The following is an 18,958-nucleotide window of genomic DNA, read 5'->3' as shown; positions in this document are numbered from 1 at the left end:
AATCTCCAATTGAAGTATATAATTTCTCCCAAAGCTTTGGTTGTTGGAGGGTTAACTATTCTTGGTGTCGGACTGCGAGGCTGCACTTTACGCATTTGGAAAGGAAACAAAAGGTTTTTTGAGTAGTCTTCCTATAGTGGAAACAGGCACAGCCTTCACTACACACACGTAAATGTTGTAGCTATTATGCAGGAATTGTATTTATGTTTAGAGTTTAAACATACGTTCTGAACGCCATATACAATAATATATATATATCTTAGACTATGCTTAAAACTTATAATAAATTGAAACATATACAAAAATCGTTGAAGAATGATGCAGTGGAACTTAATTTACTTTCGGGGCTATTTTCCAGGATGCAAATGGATGTAGTTTCTTTGCTAACTACTTTTTCTTAAAGGAAGCAAACTCCATTTCATATCGGGACACTTAATATTGTTTTATAAAATAAATAAGTTGGTTGTTTTGCCCCTTTTGTAGGTTTAAACTATGGATTTCAGGAAATTTTTGGTTCCCAGGAATTTTTTTGGTCGGGAAATAGTTGGTTTTACCGAAGGTTTATAGTTTCTCTACCTATTTATCTTCTTTACCTCTGGAGGCTAACTACCTTATCTTCTTTAGGGTAAGTTCTCGAAGGTTCTATGATCCACAATCTGTTGCAGCTCCCCGCTTTCCTTAAGGGTTTGTTGGTAACTCCATTCCTGCTCCTGAAAGCAATGATATATATCGACTTATTTTTCAAATACTTGACTATTAGTTACCCCATTTCCCGAAAGTGGTTGGTACTTTGCCTGACTCATCCTACTTCTTCTTCTTGGCCTGTGGCGGTGCCGCCGGATTGTCGCCCTTGTAGAACTCCTTCAGCAGGGCCATCGCCTCATCCGCTCGAACTCCGCCCGTGATATCGATCCTTTGGCCAACGACGGCTGCCACGTCCACCACGGTCTTGCCACCAAAGCGATCGTTTTCGCAGCCATAGATGATCTCCTTGACCCCCAGCGTGTGGAGGGCTGCGGAGCACATGATGCAGGGCTCCACGGTGACCACCACGGTAATCTCGCTGAACAGCTGACGCGCGGGAAGACGTCTCTCGCGACAGCTGGCCAGGATCGCGTCGATGCAAATGAACTCGGCATGTCGGGTGGCGTTCCTGTGGATGTTCACCTCGTTCCCGCCACGTGCGACCACCTTGTCTCCATGAACGAAAACACAGCCCACGGGCACCTCGCCGGCGTCACGTGCTCGCCGTGCCTCCACCAACGCTTCCTCCATAAAGGCGGCCATTTGGCATGGAAATAATCTCGGGCGAACTGGGTGAAAAGCCGCACACAGATGGATGACCAGGTCAACAAAAACAAAAGGCGACTTCGGAACAGCTCTCACTCTGGCGGCGTTTTGCAACACTGAGCAACAGCTGGCGGTGAACGGTCACGGCGGGAGCGGTCACAGTGACACAGCGAAATCACCCTCAATAAATGTTTAGGGTACTCCCACTTTTCTTAAATTTAATATTCTAAAATTAAAAAAAATTTGTTTTGTACTACAAAATATATAAAATTAGGCAATTATAAAAAAACCCATTTAAATATTGACATAAAAGCATTTTGTATTTTAAAATAAAAAACATGATTTTTTTATTTCCGGATTTTAATTTTAAGCTTTGAAAATGATTATATATATTATTATATATTTCCACAATATGATTTATCCCCCTTAATCATTGCTTACATTTAGAAGATCCATTTTTTGTATCAAATAGTTTCATTAAGATTATAAAAAATGATGGAATTGCTTACAAAAATTAGAAAATTTGTACTTTGGTTTCTTAGCCGATAAAGAGTACTTGAGTATTGCCAATTTGTAAGCCCTACAAAAACGTTTGTGCTTTTAAATGCATACCTGATGCATTTCGTGCTTTAAGCCTCATTCCGCAAAAAACGGATTAGGTTGTTCTCCTCCAAAAAAGCTCGAGCCTTATTCGGCCAATCGTTATTATTAACAGATCGAGGACTTGGATGAGGCAGCCGGAGGACAGAAACGGCATCCGATTGGCAGTACCTTGATCCTTTCAATGCGGTATGAACATATTCCCCCACAGCCACAAGAACTTGGGGCTTAAGTAGAACCAATTGCTCCTCAAGTGTTTCCAAACAAAGGTCCCGCAGCTGCTTTTTGTAAGGCCCTTTCAATTCACTGGGCGTTAGGTTTTTGCCCGCTTCATCGAAGAAGGCCAGAGGACAAAAATTGTGCACAAAGCATTGCTGGGTGAAGATGTTTACGTTTCCAGCCAATCGCAGAAATAACTCCCATAGGCGAACACCACTGGGCTCCTCAATCTTGCAGTCCAGGCCCAAAACAGGACGTTTGGGATGTTCGACAGGAGGTTTGTCCACAGATCCTGATAGTTGCAGCAAAAGTTTAACAGTGCGCACGTTGCCAAAGGGTATCTGAAAAGTGGGATATTTAAATAACTCATAATACATAATATTAACTGCAAGGATATACTTATAATAGCCACTTACCCCGGTTTGAGCCATTCCATTGGGTCCTGGATTCATCCCAATAAACACCAGCTTTTTCGGACCACTCAAAAACCGTCGCACATAATCACAGTGCAGTTGTGACGCATACACTATGGGGTTGTAGATGCACTTAATGTTCGGAGGGGGGGTCAGTTCTTCTAGCACCTCGTTTAACTTGACCTCGGTGTTATAGAATTTCAACCACAGAGGCTGGCTGAAGAAATCGGATATGGTACTTTCCTCATTTGGAAGTGACTTTTTCGACTCCACATCCTCCAGATTATCTTTTTGCTGGTTTAATTTGCGTTTTAACATGGCGTTTAATCAAACCGTTTACGCAGTCCAAAGTGAGCTATATATGGTAGGGGCAGTCTTTAAACTGCGTTTGATTTGTTTACTAGTTTTGTTCTAGAACAGCTGTTCCTTATTAAAGTATGACCGTAGACTGGAGTAACTTGGCTGATTGGGGGTGATTAAGGATTTGGCCCTTAGCCAAGCCAATTTTAACTATTCTCTTACTAACTAATATTATTTTTTAGTTAGTATTTGTTTTTATTATGGCTTAAACATTCCGTTTTATTAGAAAATCTTTATATACAAAGGGTTAAATATATATTAAAAATTTTTAAATATTAGTGTTCTATTTTTGATTGTGTGTAAACTCATTTAGACGCTCCTCGTTTTCCCGAATGAAGCTAGCTTTGAAGGCTTTGCAGGTTTTCTCTATGCTGCCTTTTACAACAGTTCCAAGTATTTCGAGGAATTGCGAGACCTATGAGAGGGATATACCAAGTTATAGGATGGTATGTGGGTTCAGGGTCTGGGAACTCACAGTTAAATTCTTTTCGGGACACGATAGCTTGGCGAACTCGCACTGAGGGGCATGTTTGCGATGTTCCATCCACGGGTCATCCTCAGATTCCCAGCCATCGAGCGTTTTCCCGCACACAAAGCAAGTGGCGGTATCGTTTTCCCGCTTTGTGCCCGTCCAATAGAATCCCGCCTCGGCCATCTGTTGAGTAATATTTGTTATGAGCTCTGATCGGTATTTAAGACATTTAATCCATTCTTTCTTGCCTTTGAAATGCTGCACAAAGCCGTTTCTGGAAAGGGCCAACTCTTGAAGCTCTCCACGCGATGCTGTTCCAGGAGATTCAGCTTCCGGAAGACCTCCAGCTTCTCGCCACCCATGCCAGCTGCAATATCATTGATCGCCGGAGATTCCATTTGGTTTTTTTTTTTGAGAGAAATACAAAAAATGGCTATTTTTTGCAAGCAGCGCGTCGTTGTTGCTGTGGCTTTGAAAACAGGGTTGCCAGCGGTGTGAATATATCGATATGGTAACTAGCAGAGTTGCCATCAGTGTGTGATATCGATAAAATATTTATTGTTTCAACACAGACCACAGCTATCGCTTGAAGTCACAGGTGATGGTAAACCAAATCTGTTATATCAAATAAATTATTTATAAAAGGAGTTTAATTTGGAAAAAAAAACTCTAGCGGGTTCATAAATGCTCTATCACATTGTATTTACTTACAGCAAACATTGTATTTAATATTTAATCAAAAATAACATTGATAAAGTAAATTCTTTTACAGATTAATTTAATATGTGTACATAAACATGAAATTGAAAATACATTTATACGATAGTAACGTTGGCTTAAAAATCGATAACTATGTTAATAGACGACAACCCTGCCGCTCTGTTATGGGCCACAGTCGTCTGTTGGAGCAGCTGTTTCAATTATTGTCATTGTACAACACTGTTTTGACTGTTTTGACGTTAAGAGTTTTGCTGACTTTTTATTTATAAACAGAAAACACGGGAAAACATGGTGTGAACCGTGAGCCAGACACCCACACCACACCGACACACACCACACCGCACTTGTTGTTGTTTCATTTGAACTTTTGCAATTGCCAATTGCGAAAATCGCCCAAGGAGCCCCAAAGATTATGCACCCAAGTTGCACGCTGCACAGAAATTGATTCGAAGAGACGGAGGAAAGGAAAGGCAACCAAGCAGAGATACAGAGAGAGAAAAAGAAAGTGCTCCGACGGCCTTGGGCGAAAAACGGGAGCAGCGCGAAGCAACCCAATTAAGTAGCCCAGGCTGGTGGGTTCAGTAGGTCACTGCCGCACCGTTTTTGCAAGGGGGCCAGTGGCCCAAGGACATTCGGGAGGAGGCCCCCTCCAACCCACAGCTCCCACAATCCACGCCCACTGCTAAGGATATAGAGACAGCCAACCACCCACCCACCAATTTTGTTTGGCAATGAGACGGTGCGCTGGCAATGCGCTCACTTGAAGGCAGCCGTCGACAGGTCGAGCAGCTGCAGCTGGAGCTGGAAGCCAAGGATCAGGATCAGGATCAGAGTCCCCGCCAGGAGCAGGAGCAGACAGTCGCACGGCCATCGATGGCCAACGAACGCAAGCAGAGCAGTCCCAAGGTGGAGCTAACCAAGCTCAGTCACGAGCTGATCGAGGAGTGCAAGCGCAGCCAGGAGGACTCGCTGTTGTCGCGCCACCTGCGCCACGAGCTGGAAAAGTATGTCCCCTAAAGAGAGCCATAGAATTTGGGGTTCTGTATATAACAAGTCATTTGGGTAGCTTGTTGGAATAGAACGTTGATGGCCATTCCCAAAGTTCCACTGTACATTACATTTCATTTGAAAGAAAAGTTTGTGTGCTTCGTTAGCTGGATAAATTCGTTATCAAGTGGTCAAAAAATGTCCTATTCCGTAAACAAAGTGATAAGCAAATGTCCATAGCGAAAGTAAGGCCCAGAAATAATCAATTCTGTAGGGAAGGTCATCTGCAAGTCAAAGTTACACTGTATTTTACAACCATCATTTTTAAACAGCTAGTAATTTCTCATATAGGGAATGAAAAACGTCTTAATCGATCCGTCTGACATATAATTTACAATGACGCCATATCGTAGACGAGGTTCTTTTACACAAACTTTCTATTGCCCTACAATCATTTTTATAACATTAAATTTTATAGGCACATGCAGGAGATAATTTTGATTACCGATAAGTTGCTACTGCAATAACTGATATGTTTATTAGATTATAGTTATTCGATGCTGATTCATGGTTTTCTTGTAAACCGATTAAATATTTATTTATTTACTGAACTATCCGTCGGTTTCATTATATTACATATTTGTTAATTTAAAAAGTACTAATTGATATCTTTGCATTAATTTTTTTTATATTGTTGAAACGGAGAATGTACATAAATATTTATCTGCATTTTTCATTCATATTTGAAAGTCTCCTAATCAGCAATCTCAAATGACTAGTCATTTGTGTGGAATCTCTACCAAAAGCTCCCAATGTTTTGACGTCTTATCAATAATTGTACCCACCAAATCATTGCCCCTGCACGTGCTGATCGGAAGCTTCTGATTCTCTACCCTTAAACGTACACAGAAAATAATAATTGACTTTAAAAATAGAATAATGAAATACAATTGAAAATATTATTTTGTTTTTTAGGCTGCCCCGTGATTCCCGTCGCGAGTTGGTGCGGAAGCAGCGAAATGGCTGCGCACCCCTATTCATTGCCTGCAAAAGGGGAGCCGTGGACATCGCCGAGTATCTCATCACCATCTGCGAGGCGGACATTGAGCAAAGGGGTCATTTCGAGGTGCCGGAGGATAACAGCTTCCACTATGTATCGCCACTCTGGGCAGCCGTCGTCTCTGGCAAACTTTCCATGGTCAAGTACCTTGTGCGGATCGGATGCGACATCAATGCCACCTCCGATTCGGGATCAACGCCCGTGAGGAGTGCCTGCTACATGACCCACGTTGATATCGGTAATTATTATTGGTCTCTACAGTAAAGCTGTTTAAAGCAATCTTAAGAGGCGGAGGGCTATGCATTATTGATTAGCACTCTAGATTGCTTAGGTAGTAGTCTTGGAAATTTGTAATCGAACCGTACCTGGTGTTGCTTAGCGTAGGTTCTCATTCCAATTAATTTCGTTCACACGCAATTTGTCCATTTAATTCAAAACTTTGCAATTGCTTACACACTTCCACTTTTAAACAATCTGCACTAACAAATTCCATAAACAGGTGGTCTAATCACACGATGTAATCGTATGTTCTGCCTTGATATTAAATTACGTTTCAAAACTTAAGGAACGTACAAAGAATTGTATTTGTTGATTAGCAAAGTATCGAAGCTTTTTATAGTTCTGCTTTCAAGTTGACTGGTTTTTTGTTATTTTAGCCAATAGAAATTCGCATAATAACAAATAAAACTAGGTCAGAGAAAGTTGCTTGTGCTAAGGTGTTTCATTCCTCTTAGATTGGACCCCATTGGGCTAATATGTTCCAGGTATATATTTTTTAAGTTGATACTTATCGTAATGTAATCCTTAGTAAAATTATCCATAAACTTGTAAAAAACCAAATAATACAAAAATCCATCATTAAACCCAACAGTCAAGTTCCTGGTGGAGAACGGAGCTGATATCAAGCGGCCGAACATCAACGGCGGCACCTGTCTGATCAATTCGGTGCAGTCGGTGCAGTTGTGCTTGTATCTGGTGCGCAAGGGAGCGGACATTAACGCAAGGGACATTCAGGACAAAACGGCGCTCCACTATGCAATCCAGGAGCATCGGCTGGACACCACAAAGATGTTGATCGAGCAAGGCGCAGACCCTTATGCCAAGAGTCGGTACGGAGACGATGCCCTTCGCACTGCCTGCTTGAAGGGAGCTCATCAGATCTTCGACTTCTTGAAGAAGGAGCTAAATTATTTGCCTGCCAGACTGGCGGAGGCTCACGAGTTGATGGGATCGACGTTTCTGGACGAGCACAATGAGTCGCGGGTGTGCATCCTACATTGGCGCATGGCACATCACATACGGGCAGCATATTCTCCGTATATTGAAAAGAAGCCGCAGGTTCCTTTGCGCACTGCCTACGAGAATGCAGTGGAGTTTAGTACGCTGGAGGAACTGGACAACATTGCCACTGATATGGATGCGATGCGAACCCAGAGCCTGCTCATTTGCGAGAGGGTTCTGGGGCTGACCCATAAGGACATGCTGTTTCGGTTAACTTTTAGGTGAGTATTAAAATAAGTGGAAGTGGAATAAGCGGGCTGCACAATTTTGTAACGTTTATATCTCTTATTCCAGGGGCGCCTCGTATGCGGATTCACTCCAGCTTCAGCGCTGCATCGACCTGTGGCGGTTCCTGCTCGAAGTGCGCGTGTCAAACTGGTCCATCCTGCATTTTGAAACTTGTTTCGCAGCGCAGGCGCTGGTGCGATTGATGTTGGATCTGCATGTTCAGAACTCGAGTCACATAAGGAGCGATGCCAGAGCCAGGTTCGTGCATCAGGATAAAGTGCTGCCCAGGTTTGAGGATGTGCTCGGCGTCTTTCGAACGCTGGCGGAAAGCGCCATTGTGGTGAAGCACCTGCTACTCCTGAGGCCTGTGTTCAGAAGGCAGCAGGAGAACTACGACCGGGTGATGAGGTGTTTGGCTCATCTTATATATTTGCTGATCAATACCGTCCACACGGAGGCGCAGAACAAACTTATCTGCCAGGCGGTTCACGAGACCGTGGTTGTGGGCAATCTACGTAGTGCCAGCACCGCCGACACAATGCTTCATCTCTGCGCCTCGCGGCTGAACGTCATTAAGAGCGGCTACATCACCGACGACAATTTTGCCGATGTGCGTAGCATCTAAAACATTTGACATGTTTAATAAACGACCCTATTATCATCCTTAGAAGACTGTGTTCCCCAATGCGGATGTCATCAAGCTGCTCATCCAGTGCGGTGTCGATGTCAACGTCAAGAACGAAGCCAAATCCACGCCCCTGCACGTAGCCTGCCAGCCCTACAACTACGACAATGAGGTAAGTGAGCCATTTGGTCTCCTTACAATATTTATAGGCTAGCAGATAATTCAGAAATTAAAAAGAAAATAAAACAGAAATATATTTAATCGCCCATCTTATACCCACAGATTGTTCATTTATTGCTCAAGTGCGGAGCGGACATCGATCAGCCGAATCGTGCCGACAAGCGGCCCTACGACCTAATAGCCTCTAATCCCACCAGTACCATTCCGCTGCTCAACTTTGTGACGCTGCAGTGTTTGGCAGCTACGGCGATCAGCAAACACCGAATACCCTACCACAATCAGCTCCACAGGCAGCTAGAAAAGTTCGTCCGAAGCCACGAACCGTGAGGAGGCAGCTAAATCGAAAGAAATCGGTAAATCGAAGCCGGAAGCGTGTTTAATGTCTATGTCTTATGTCTAAATTATAGGCGTTTCAACCCAAGAGGATTGTCCCCATTCGGAATTTTCAAAATTTCACCAGTGTCGGTTACTTTGTCTCGCTCTATATATTAAATACATATTTACAGATATCTATATCTATTGTTAAATCGGCTTAAAGTAGTTTAAAACTCCAATCGAGATCAGAAGAAATAGATGCAGAATCAGAACAAACATTGTAACAGAACAAGCAAAAAGTGTAAACGATGAACGTGATATTAAAAACTACATATATATATAGAGAGTGTATCGGAAACATTAATATTTTAGAGAACTTACAAAGCGAATGGCGGATCTTTGTACTTAACAAATTCTGCTCTGCTGTTTGATTATTAGATCCTAAAGAGAGGAACTCATTGTAACGCCAATACAGTTTACACATTATCTACATACATACAATTACGCCTGAAACATATACTAAATATATACTATAAATATATATATACATACAACTAGAATAACTAATTGAACACTTGTTGAACTACTAAAATCGAACTCGATAACTATGTGAATTGCAATTTGTGAGAGGGCCAAAGTCACTCAACCTGTTCGACAGCATTTGTCCCTTAACTTCTTATGATTACCATGCTTTTTAGACCTATGTACTACGTGTATGCGTGTGGGCCAAAATATTGTCTTGGCCCGCAGCAAGTATTTTAACAACAATTTCTGTGAGACCGATGGATTGAGTTCGTATAGCACGCGTGTTGCATAAGCCGGATCGAATAATTATCTACTGAATTTTGAGTAAAACGCAAATCTAATCAATAAATTGAATAGTTTACAGTTTACTGTCAATAAAATGGTTAAGTGTTCTTAATTGGGTAAAATGGAAAGGTTAGGCTCTTACTTACACCAGTTTATTTAAAACATATTTGGATATTTCGCTTTTGAGTAACCTTAATTAATTATTATGTTTGTATGATCTTCTCGAAACTTATAAGACATCATCCACTTAAGTTGTTTCGGATATCGATCCCAATCATTTGTCAATATTTGTGCCACAGCCCATGTAAAACTGTCAGCTTATGAGCAGAAAAGTCAAAAGACGATTCGTTCCACATGCTTATTATAAAATTGGTGGTCTTATCTTGGGTTTCGGGGGCATCCCGAAATAGTTGTGATCCCGAGGTGTCCCATAATTAATTTTGAATAATTTTTAGGCCAATAATTAAAAATGAATTTACTTTGACCGGATGATAGGCCTCGCAGGGGCATTTATCACCCAATCAATGCGATTTGACGGATGTGGGATACGGATCTGCGGACTGACGGGGCTTGGGGTAGGATTCGGTTGCTAATACTATGCATAGAAGTGGACAATGTCAAAATCCCACATGGTGTGAATTAATAAATTAAAATAAAATAGTTTTGTTACGCAAATCATAATTTGTGTCCCGTCAACATTCACTTTTATGCTTTGGCTAATCTGTGCACCGAGTGTTTTGCATTCAATAGATTTTAGCAACTTATTCGCTTTGCATAAAATATGCAAAGTGCGGCAATAGTTGGCACCCATTAATCACAGGGCTCTACTTTGGTCGGATTCCATTTTTAGCTCCCATTAAAATTGTTGTATTTTTTTGTTGGCTACTTTCATCCAAATGCATTTGGGTCTATTAATTAATGACAACGTAATTTTGGTTTCCCATTACAAGCGGAAATTTATCGTATATATATTTGACAGATCTTTGCATCTTTAATGCCCGCACATAAACAAATGATTTAAGCCAAAAAATAAACAATGTTTCGGTTTCATTTCACTGCTTTTTTCATGGCTCACGAAATTGGCGTGAGAAAGTAGAAAACCTGTTATTCATTTTAGCTATGACCAGATAGCAGCCGCTATAAATGTGGGCTAACTTATTATCTGGTGGCCAAGTTGCCCTTGGCTTGTTTATTTTGATTTGTGGGTAGAATTTCCCCCGGCTAATGAGATGCACTCGGTTGAATGCACAAGATACCGCAATATATCTCAAGTGGGTTAGTGAATAAGTCAAAATTGGAAAGGATTCCCATCTTCGTTTTGATGTTACAGCATACATTCACTCCATTATAATAGACCCGGCAATTAGCCCTATAAGGCCCTATATCTAGGCTCATTCCGTATGCATCTGTTTTGTGTTTGTTATGACAACTAATTTCCGCTGGAAGCTGGCCATATCCAATTGACAAGATTTACTTTCGATTTTATCTGGTGATTTACCTTCTCTTCTTTAGTTCGAAAAGCTATACCAATTCCGATACCAAATATACGAGCTTTTTGTCTCAATTTGGCACATTTGGAGCTGACAATATTTACGCCCCATCGAATGGCTACAAAGACCTAGACCTTGGGCCAGACTAAAACAGATGCGAAATACTGTAGTCCCCGAATATACAATTTTCAATTTCCATTTGATAGCACAAGTTTTGAACAATAAGACAAAATATAGACAATGGTCCTACGGACAAAAGTGCATTTTAATTCGGGCTTGTAACCTCGTCGCCTATCTTCGTCATCAATATTTACATATCACTCTGCGACATTCAACTGACCTGCAAAAATTGAGGAATAACAATACTTTTGTATTCATTTAAATGGGGGTTTGATTGCTTACAAGGCAACCATGGTGGAGTGGCTGGGATATCGAGAAATATTAATATTCGAGATATATTAACCACATATTATATCATGACTGATAGTTTACCTTATTTCTAAGATTTATAAGATAAGATCTGAAATTGAATGTTTTAATCCTTGTCCCAAGAAATATAAGCAAGAAGTAATACGAAACTCCGTACAACATATTTATTTGTACTATATAAAGTTATATCCCAAATAGATAATTTTTTTGAAGCGTATGCTCGAAATAATGTGATTACAACTTCACCAACTTGCCTACAACGATTGCTGATTTTTTCCAGTATGTGTATCGCCCATTGTTAAGATTTCCACTCGCTCGACTTTAGTGGAACCTCTTGTAAAGTTTATTCAAAAGCCCACTTGCCACCCAACCAGATGGATCCGAAACCATCTCTTCGCCATGCATAACAAATGTTTTATGACCCCTTTGACTGTTGCAACTGTGTTGGCTGCTTTTTCACGATTTGTTTCCGATTATAAACAAGTTGTGACTGGAGGTTGGTATAAAAGCCATGGTGCCCAGTTGACCCATCATCACAGCAATAAGAAACTCGGTCAGCGAGGGAGCATCCGGCAAAGACAGCTAACCAGCAGAGAGACACCCACCCAAGCGACAGCATGAAGATATTTGTGGTGCGTTGGCTTTTGGATAACCCCTACCCAAGTGGATAACTGAGGATTATATTTATTATTATTATTTTTCAGACGGTTCTGATGGGGGCCCTGACCCTGAGCCTCAGCCAGGCTGACATCAGTTTGACCCAGTCGGGTTACAACTACCGCATCCAGCAGCAGCAGCAGCCACCAGTGGTGGCCCACCTGTTGAACCAGCAGCTCCAGCAGCAGCAGCAGCAGCACCTCCAGTCCCAGCAATCCTCCCATCCAGTGCTGCCGCCTCTGCCACTGCCCTACCTGCCTCCCAGTGGCCAGTTCCAGTCTCAGCCTGCTCCTCGTCCCACCTCCGGATCATTCCCCATGCCCACCGGCTTCCCCGTCAACTTCCAGACCGCTCCAGTCCAGCAGCATCGACGTGCCCGCCCACGGGTGAGGATTCCCAAGCGTCCCATTGTGACCAAGAACTTCTTCATCCACTCGGCGCCAGAGGAATCCGAGGATGAGGTCCAGGACGAACTGAACCAGTTGGCCCAGCAGCCACGCAACCACTACAATGTGCTGTTTGTAAAGACTCCGGCGCAGACGAACCGTGCGGCGGCACTTAACCTGGCCAAGACCCTCAAGCAGGAGAAGACCGTGGTCTATGTGCTGGCCAAGAAGACGACCGCCTCCGATCTGCAGGATGCCATTGCCGAGACGCCGCAGCACATCAACAAGCCGGAGGTGTTCTTCATCAAGTACCGCACTCCCGAGGAGGCCCTGAATGCCCAGCGGCAGATTCAGTCGCAGTACGACACCCTGGGAGGCAGTTCCACCATTACCGACGAGGGTGTGGCCCCCATTACCTCGGTGGTTGGATCCTTGGATCCGCCAGAGGAGGAGGAGGAGGAGCAGCAGCTACAGCAGCAGCAGCAGCCAGAGGGTCACTTTGTGGACAATGGCGCTGGAAATTCTGGCGTAGGTCCCATCGGCAACCATTACCTGCCGCCGAATCAGTTCTAAGTATTCTTCATTGCTCGTCGCATCCAGATCTAGTTAGCTGTCATCAACACCTCTTAGTTTTAAGTGATTGCCTATTGTTACCAGATTTCGTATTAAAATACAATTGTTTAAAAAAATTGTTGTTTTGAATTTCTAGAAGCAATTTTCAGATGATTATAATAGATTATAAACCTATCATGAAGTGGATTTCACTGTGCGTTGATTCTCCGTTATTTTATTCTTATATAAACATTGATTGCATGGTGTTATCAAATACTTTAATAATTTAAAAAAACTGAAAGTGGACAATCAAAAAACATTTTCAAAGTTTGCAATTAGGCGCAGGTGGTTTCTCTCCCGAAACTGGGCTGTTTTCTAGAACCTCCCTCATTTGATTAAAGGACTGCTTGAGCATCTTGGCCAACTTAATGGGATCTGTTACCTGACAATGGCGCCACGCAGATATGGCCAAAATAATGTCATTCTCTCGTGGGTTATAACAGCAGGAATATCCATCGTCCGTGGCGGGACCATAACCCATAAAAGCATCATATTTCGTGGCTACCTGGGAGGTCGACATGCGGAAGTGACTGGACTTAACATATCCTGGCGATGTGAAGAACTCTGGAATGGGCAGACAATGCTCTACAGCCATCAGTTTCAGTCCGAACAGGTGACGATCGACTCCTTTGCCTTGAAGAGCCAGTTTGGCATACATTTGATGGCACATAACCGCCTCACGAAGTTTATCAGCCCGTTCCTGATTTGTAAAACCCGGATCCTCCATAGCGTAACAAAAGGCCAAGGATTGATTGGAACAGGAACGTATAGTTTCAGTTCGACCGCCATCGAAAATGCGCAAATGTGCCGATTCATATTGCGCAGCTGGCTCAGAGTGCATGTTAAAGAAGGCCAACTGCAGGGCGATCTGAATAAAACTATCCGGACCAAGACGCTGTTTTTTTATAAAATCCTTTCCGTATCCCTCAAATCTGAGAACCTTGATTTGCAGAGCGCAGGCAAGTTTATCAATGTTCCTTTGCGCTATAGTCAGCCATTGCTCAACGCATTTACTAACCGGACAGAACTGTATTTTCTGAGCCGGCGTAAAGTCTTCTGATCCGCATTCCCCGTAGCTAAGATCATCGTCCAAATTCTTCACCACATAGTCCATCATCATGGCGATGGGCTGGCCCTCAGCTGGTGAGTGCTCATAGGTGAATCCCACGTTTCCATTCGGGTTGACCACCAATTGAATAGTTTTATCCATCCAGCGATTGCCACTGTTGGCATTACTTCCTTTTCCATGGATCAGGGAAAGAATTAGCTCTTCATCTTCTCTACCTTCCTTAGGGGAGGTGCACTTATCTAGGGAGACAGTAAATAGAGCATTTTGAATGGTCTTCAGTGCTTCCCTGTTTCGAGGTGTATCTGAAAGATGTTCGTAGGCCTCGGCCCAGTTGTCCCTCGAGTCGGTGGTCAAAATACCATAGGGAATCCCCAGTTTGGTTTCCTTCGACATGATTTCCTCCAACTGAACAGCCAGACATGGAGCTATAATTAGTTTTCCCTCCTTATCATATATTTTGAGTTGGTAAAAATGATTCTTGTAGATCACCACCACATAATCAGAGCATGGATTATAGACGATATCGTCGGTAGTTCTTCTGGGTATTCGACATGTCCCAAATACCTTGCCAAACTGACTGTTGTCCAACTCATTTGCGCCCATCTTAACAATCGGAATTTTCTTGGCATGCACCAAGTCATTGAACTCACCCAAGCCAAAGATAACTCTGGACGTATAATCCACAAAGTCGTGTTCATTTCCGAAACACTGTTTGGGAAAGGTCATGCCGGGACTGACAAAGGCAGTGACTGGGGATCGAAACTGTAGGTAGGCCACTTTAAGCCAGCGGTGGGCCAACCAGTTCTTCTCCTTACTGCCAACTTCTTGCAGGAGCTTTTGCAATTTGGATCCTTCCCTCCTCAAGAACTTGGCAGTCAAGTCCTTTTGTTTGGCCATCTCCTCAGGGGTCAGCAGTGGTTCAACAGTGGTCAAAAACCTTTTCAGGGTTTCTTCGAGTGGTAAAACGTGGTACTTTAGAAGATTTGGTTGATCCGAGTTCGAATGTTCCTTGGTGGTGCTAAAGCTGGCGATTAGCATTTTCTTGACGGCGGCATTTCGAATCTGCTGCCTAACCGATCCCCTTGCCAAGTTCCAGAAAACCTTTCCATTGTTACGGAACTTCATCTCCAGGCTTCACCCAATTCGCCCTTTGCCAAAATTGGTACGTTTATATGTTTGTGTTTTGTTAAAACATATAATTTTTGCTGTTTTCTAAAAATAAAGCTACATTGTTACTTTCGGCTTGTTTTGATCAACAAGTTAGAACAGGCTTCCTATATAAATGACAAAAATTACTCTTTTTATTTTTGGGGTTTTAATTTTTAAAAAAAAGGTTGCACATTTATTGTTTACTACGATGACCCATTGAAAAAAATAGTTAATTAGCTATAATAAAGAACACTCAATTCAATACTAGATCTTAATCTATGACAATGATCATCTCCTCGGCATTCTCATCAGAACTGTCCGTCTTAGAAAGACTAAGATGAGTGCGTATAAAGTCATGATAGTAAGCAATGGAAGCATGGGCATCTAAAAAACGCAATAAATAAGATTTAATAAAAGAAAATATCGTATAAGATCACTCTTACCTGGATAACCTTTGGCACAGGGCAAACCCCAATTGACCAGAGCCACCAGTTTGCCATTGTGCACCAAAGGACCACCGGAATCGCCGTGACATGCCCCACGTCCTTTATCATTAAAAGTGCAAACGTGGCCAATATCCACCCGAGTGCTATTATCATGGGCCGCTCGACACTGCTCGAAGGGTACATAGTTGACCTCCAGACTCTGCAGACGGGCGGGGACATCTCCTCCCAGGGAAAGGGTTCCCCAGCCGGTTAAAAGGAGTCGGGATCCGGGAACCAAGGCCTCATGATCCAGTTCCACCGGCTGAGTGGCATTATCAAACACAATCGACTCGTTCAGATGCAGCAAGGCGATATCATTGCGATACTTGCGAGGCGCATAATTGCTATGCTCCACGATTCTATCGGGATAATAATATTTCGATCCATTATGATGCAGGTCCTGAGTGCCAGTAAGGACTCGAAAATTGGAGGCATGTCTTCCTCTGGTACAGTGAGCCGCCGTTATAATCCACCGCTCGTCAATGATCGCACCTCCGCAGGAATGGGCTCCATTTCCAGCTCCCTGCAGGGAAATCTGGTAAGGGGCCATGCCCTCGGGGGCTTCCTCGCCGCCCACAATTCGATTATTGGTATACTGCGGAGGATAAAGGATCTGACTAGAGGCACAAGAGCTGTACAGAACTAGTGGTAGTAGAATTAACAACATAATGACTCTTTTACTTTTGAGGAACTGAACTTTGCACCACCTGGAAATGTTTCTTATAGGCAGATTTGGGCTTATACATTTAGCAATTCAGTCACGTTCCTGGTTGGAAAAGTCCAGCTGAGTTGTTGAAAAACACTTAATTCTAGGCAAGCACTTGTCACAAAACAAGGTTACCCTGATAAGTAGGGTGGCTTAGGCTATCAAATAAACTGAATTTACATAACAAAGAATTCAAATGTATTGATAAGAGTGCTTATTCAATAAGTAGAGCTTTGAACTGTTTGTGGAATTAAACTACAATTGTATACCTTGAAGTTCCTATACTTGGATCTTGAATGGATTTTTTAATACGAAAGTATAGTGATTTTTCTATGTTTAGTGCTAGGCTTTAATAAATATTATATGTTATTTTTAATAGTTTGAAAATTTGAGATAGACAGAACCTCCTGGCAAACTACTTAGTCAAAATTTGTTTACTTCCATAACCAATCATAGATGACCCTTCTTATCTGTAAATTAGGTAATTCGAAGACTGATAACCAATACTTCCTGATATCCCACTTCTTCCGAACTGGCGCTTACTTGTTTTCTGACTCAGTTCTACGAACTAAATATCATGATTGATCGTAGAAATGACTGGCATGTGGACTTATCTAGACAGCTTAAAGTGGGGGATTTCTTTTGGAGAGAGCCTCATAGATTGCTATCCCTTTTAAGAAAAAGTCAAAATAAACCTCTTGTTAAGTAAAAAGCAAGTCATAAAAGAGTTTTTACTTAGAAAGTGAAGCGTAATTGCTCATTTATTTGTTCATAAATAATTTATGATATCTATGATACCTGAGTGATAAAATTTACGAGCTAATTTGTTCAATAGGCAGGAGCCATTATATGGCCGATGCTATTTTTGTTCGGTTTTTGGATTTTGTACCCCCTCGGGTGACTTTTGGACCTTTAGCAGGCGGTTCCCGCATCGGTCATCATCTCCTCGATCCAATCCTGATAGTAGGCCACCGAAGCGAATACATCCGGATAGCCAATGGCACAGGCTTCGCCCCAGTTGACAACTCCGACGAGGGTTTGGTTGGCATCCACCAAGGGACCGCCGGAATCGCCATGACACGATCCCTCACCCTCGTGGGTGAAGGTGCACACGTGTCCCTCGCCCAGCCAGTTGGCATTTCGCACGCTGGACTCGCAGGTATCATGCTCGATGTAGCTCAGATCAATCTTCTGCAGCTGGGTGGAGTACCTTCCCCAGGTCTTGGTGCTGCCCCATCCGGTCAGTGTTAGCTTGTCCCCCGCCTTGGGCAGACTGCCCTTGCTGGCCAAACGAATGGGCTGAGTTAGTGCATCAAAAACAATGGGCTTGGCCGTGTGAATCAGGGCAATGTCATTGTGATAGGCCGGCTTGTCGTGACTGCAATGGACCTTCGATTTGTCCACCAAATACTCCGCTCCAGGGTGCGTGAAGTCCAGGGTGCCGGTGATGATCTTCAGAAACTGAATGGGCCACTCCATGCAATGGGCTGCGGTGAGGATCCACTCTTCATTGAGTATACTGCCACCACAGACATGCTCGCCAAAGGTGTTCATAATGGACACCTGGTAGGGAGCGAAGCCAGTGGGGGAATCCACGCCACCAACCACGCGGGTTTCGGGTTTAACGTAACCCAAATGATGATTTAACTGATGACGAAGGGGGATCTTAATGTTTTTCGCCGAACACTGCGTCAGGATCACCAAAACACTAATCACTACTAGAAACTTCATGTTGCTATAGTTATCTCTTTCTCGTTTTATATATTCAATATTTCTGAGTGCTACGTTTTCTTCAACTTCTGTAAACTGTTTGCCCACTTTTCGGCACAGCAATCGTTTTTATAGCCCCGGGGTCTATGCGAATTCACCTTATCGCGCCGAGAGTTTCTTTCGAATATGTTTTTTGCGATAAGCGACTTAGTTTCGGGGGAAGCTTTGATAATGACAATTACCATAGCCAATATATGGTGCCTGATAGGGGGGAATTCTACTGCCATTTGGACTGTGAGTGATAGACAACTAGCACACGACCAAAATAATATTACTCATACGCAATGATTACGGACTTTGTTCGTAGCTGGAATTGTACCAGGGAGATCTTCAGACGATGTCGCTTGATAGGGCCGGAATCGAATGGAAGTTTACTCAAAATTCAGCTGAAATAATTGGGAAATGATTGAAGGCCCCTCAAAGATACAGAAGTTGGCATACCCTTAGGGTAAACATGTTCTGAAGAAATATATAACTTTCTAGATAGGACAATCACAAAGAGAATTAATCGGCTTATTAAAAAATAATTTAGATAAGGGTGTTAATTAAATACCCTATGTAAGTATATGAGAATTTTTATCAAACCCTGATAAATATAAATACAAGTTGATTTGGCGTCGTAGGGCAGGTAAATATTCTACTTAT

General features: G+C 42.7%; 8 protein-coding genes across 9 annotated transcripts; 2 read left to right on the top strand and 6 right to left on the bottom strand.

Annotated features, from left to right (window-relative positions):
* Nucleotides 1–169: 169 nt before the first annotated feature.
* LOC119552762 (tRNA-specific adenosine deaminase 2) lies at nt 170–1,395 on the bottom strand. Its single transcript, XM_037862569.1, has 2 exons — nt 765–1,395; nt 170–710 (listed from the first exon to the last, which is right to left on the bottom strand). Exon 1 carries the CDS (start codon nt 1,285–1,287, stop codon nt 805–807), a length of 483 nt encoding a protein of 160 aa, XP_037718497.1. The 5' UTR covers nt 1,288–1,395; the 3' UTR covers nt 170–710; nt 765–804.
* A 261-nt stretch (nt 1,396–1,656) lies between these two features.
* Nucleotides 1,657–2,926, bottom strand: LOC119554689 (single-strand selective monofunctional uracil-DNA glycosylase). The gene is made up of 2 exons (XM_037865693.1): nt 2,526–2,926; nt 1,657–2,450 (listed from the first exon to the last, which is right to left on the bottom strand). Exons 1-2 carry the CDS (start codon nt 2,838–2,840, stop codon nt 1,920–1,922), a joined length of 846 nt encoding a protein of 281 aa, XP_037721621.1. The 5' UTR covers nt 2,841–2,926; the 3' UTR covers nt 1,657–1,919.
* A 153-nt stretch (nt 2,927–3,079) lies between these two features.
* On the bottom strand, nt 3,080–3,836 carry LOC119557963 (baculoviral IAP repeat-containing protein 5). The gene is made up of 3 exons (XM_037871009.1): nt 3,603–3,836; nt 3,358–3,537; nt 3,080–3,297 (listed from the first exon to the last, which is right to left on the bottom strand). Exons 1-3 carry the CDS (start codon nt 3,750–3,752, stop codon nt 3,166–3,168), a joined length of 462 nt encoding a protein of 153 aa, XP_037726937.1. The 5' UTR covers nt 3,753–3,836; the 3' UTR covers nt 3,080–3,165.
* Nucleotides 3,837–4,278: 442 nt separating this feature from the next.
* LOC119559822 (protein fem-1 homolog C) lies at nt 4,279–9,096 on the top strand. Of its 2 annotated transcripts, XM_037872925.1 has the most exons (7): nt 4,279–5,078; nt 6,037–6,359; nt 6,993–7,623; nt 7,697–8,240; nt 8,299–8,427; nt 8,538–8,788; nt 8,843–9,096. In XM_037872925.1, exons 1-6 carry the CDS (start codon nt 4,825–4,827, stop codon nt 8,760–8,762), a joined length of 2,106 nt encoding a protein of 701 aa, XP_037728853.1. In that variant the 5' UTR covers nt 4,279–4,824; the 3' UTR covers nt 8,763–8,788; nt 8,843–9,096. The 2 variants fall into 2 exon arrangements, with proteins under 2 accessions (XP_037728853.1, XP_037728844.1); XM_037872916.1 differs by having other exon boundaries at nt 8,538–9,096.
* Nucleotides 9,097–12,029: 2,933 nt separating this feature from the next.
* LOC119560993 (mediator of RNA polymerase II transcription subunit 15) lies at nt 12,030–13,166 on the top strand. Its single transcript, XM_037874777.1, has 2 exons — nt 12,030–12,111; nt 12,184–13,166. Exons 1-2 carry the CDS (start codon nt 12,097–12,099, stop codon nt 13,093–13,095), a joined length of 927 nt encoding a protein of 308 aa, XP_037730705.1. The 5' UTR covers nt 12,030–12,096; the 3' UTR covers nt 13,096–13,166.
* Nucleotides 13,167–13,329: 163 nt separating this feature from the next.
* On the bottom strand, nt 13,330–15,472 carry LOC119555916 (carnitine O-acetyltransferase). The gene has a single exon (XM_037867617.1). The coding sequence runs from the start codon at nt 15,326–15,328 to the stop codon at nt 13,397–13,399; it is 1,932 nt and encodes a 643-aa protein (XP_037723545.1). The 5' UTR covers nt 15,329–15,472; the 3' UTR covers nt 13,330–13,396.
* Nucleotides 15,473–15,522: 50 nt separating this feature from the next.
* Nucleotides 15,523–16,600, bottom strand: LOC119558111 (chymotrypsin-2). The gene is made up of 2 exons (XM_037871339.1): nt 15,796–16,600; nt 15,523–15,736 (listed from the first exon to the last, which is right to left on the bottom strand). Exons 1-2 carry the CDS (start codon nt 16,502–16,504, stop codon nt 15,624–15,626), a joined length of 822 nt encoding a protein of 273 aa, XP_037727267.1. The 5' UTR covers nt 16,505–16,600; the 3' UTR covers nt 15,523–15,623.
* Nucleotides 16,601–17,271: 671 nt separating this feature from the next.
* LOC119563399 (chymotrypsin-1) lies at nt 17,272–18,347 on the bottom strand. Its single transcript, XM_037876758.1, has one exon. It carries the CDS (start codon nt 18,272–18,274, stop codon nt 17,456–17,458), a length of 819 nt encoding a protein of 272 aa, XP_037732686.1. The 5' UTR covers nt 18,275–18,347; the 3' UTR covers nt 17,272–17,455.
* Between the last annotated feature and the right edge of the window lie 611 nt (nt 18,348–18,958).

The sequence above is a fragment of the Drosophila subpulchrella genome, chromosome 3R, assembly GCF_014743375.2.
Source record: "Drosophila subpulchrella strain 33 F10 #4 breed RU33 chromosome 3R, RU_Dsub_v1.1 Primary Assembly, whole genome shotgun sequence".
NCBI classification, from domain to species: domain Eukaryota; kingdom Metazoa; phylum Arthropoda; class Insecta; order Diptera; family Drosophilidae; genus Drosophila; species Drosophila subpulchrella.
The sequence above is the reverse complement of the archived record's forward strand: the minus strand, read 5'-3'. Positions and strand labels throughout refer to the sequence as shown.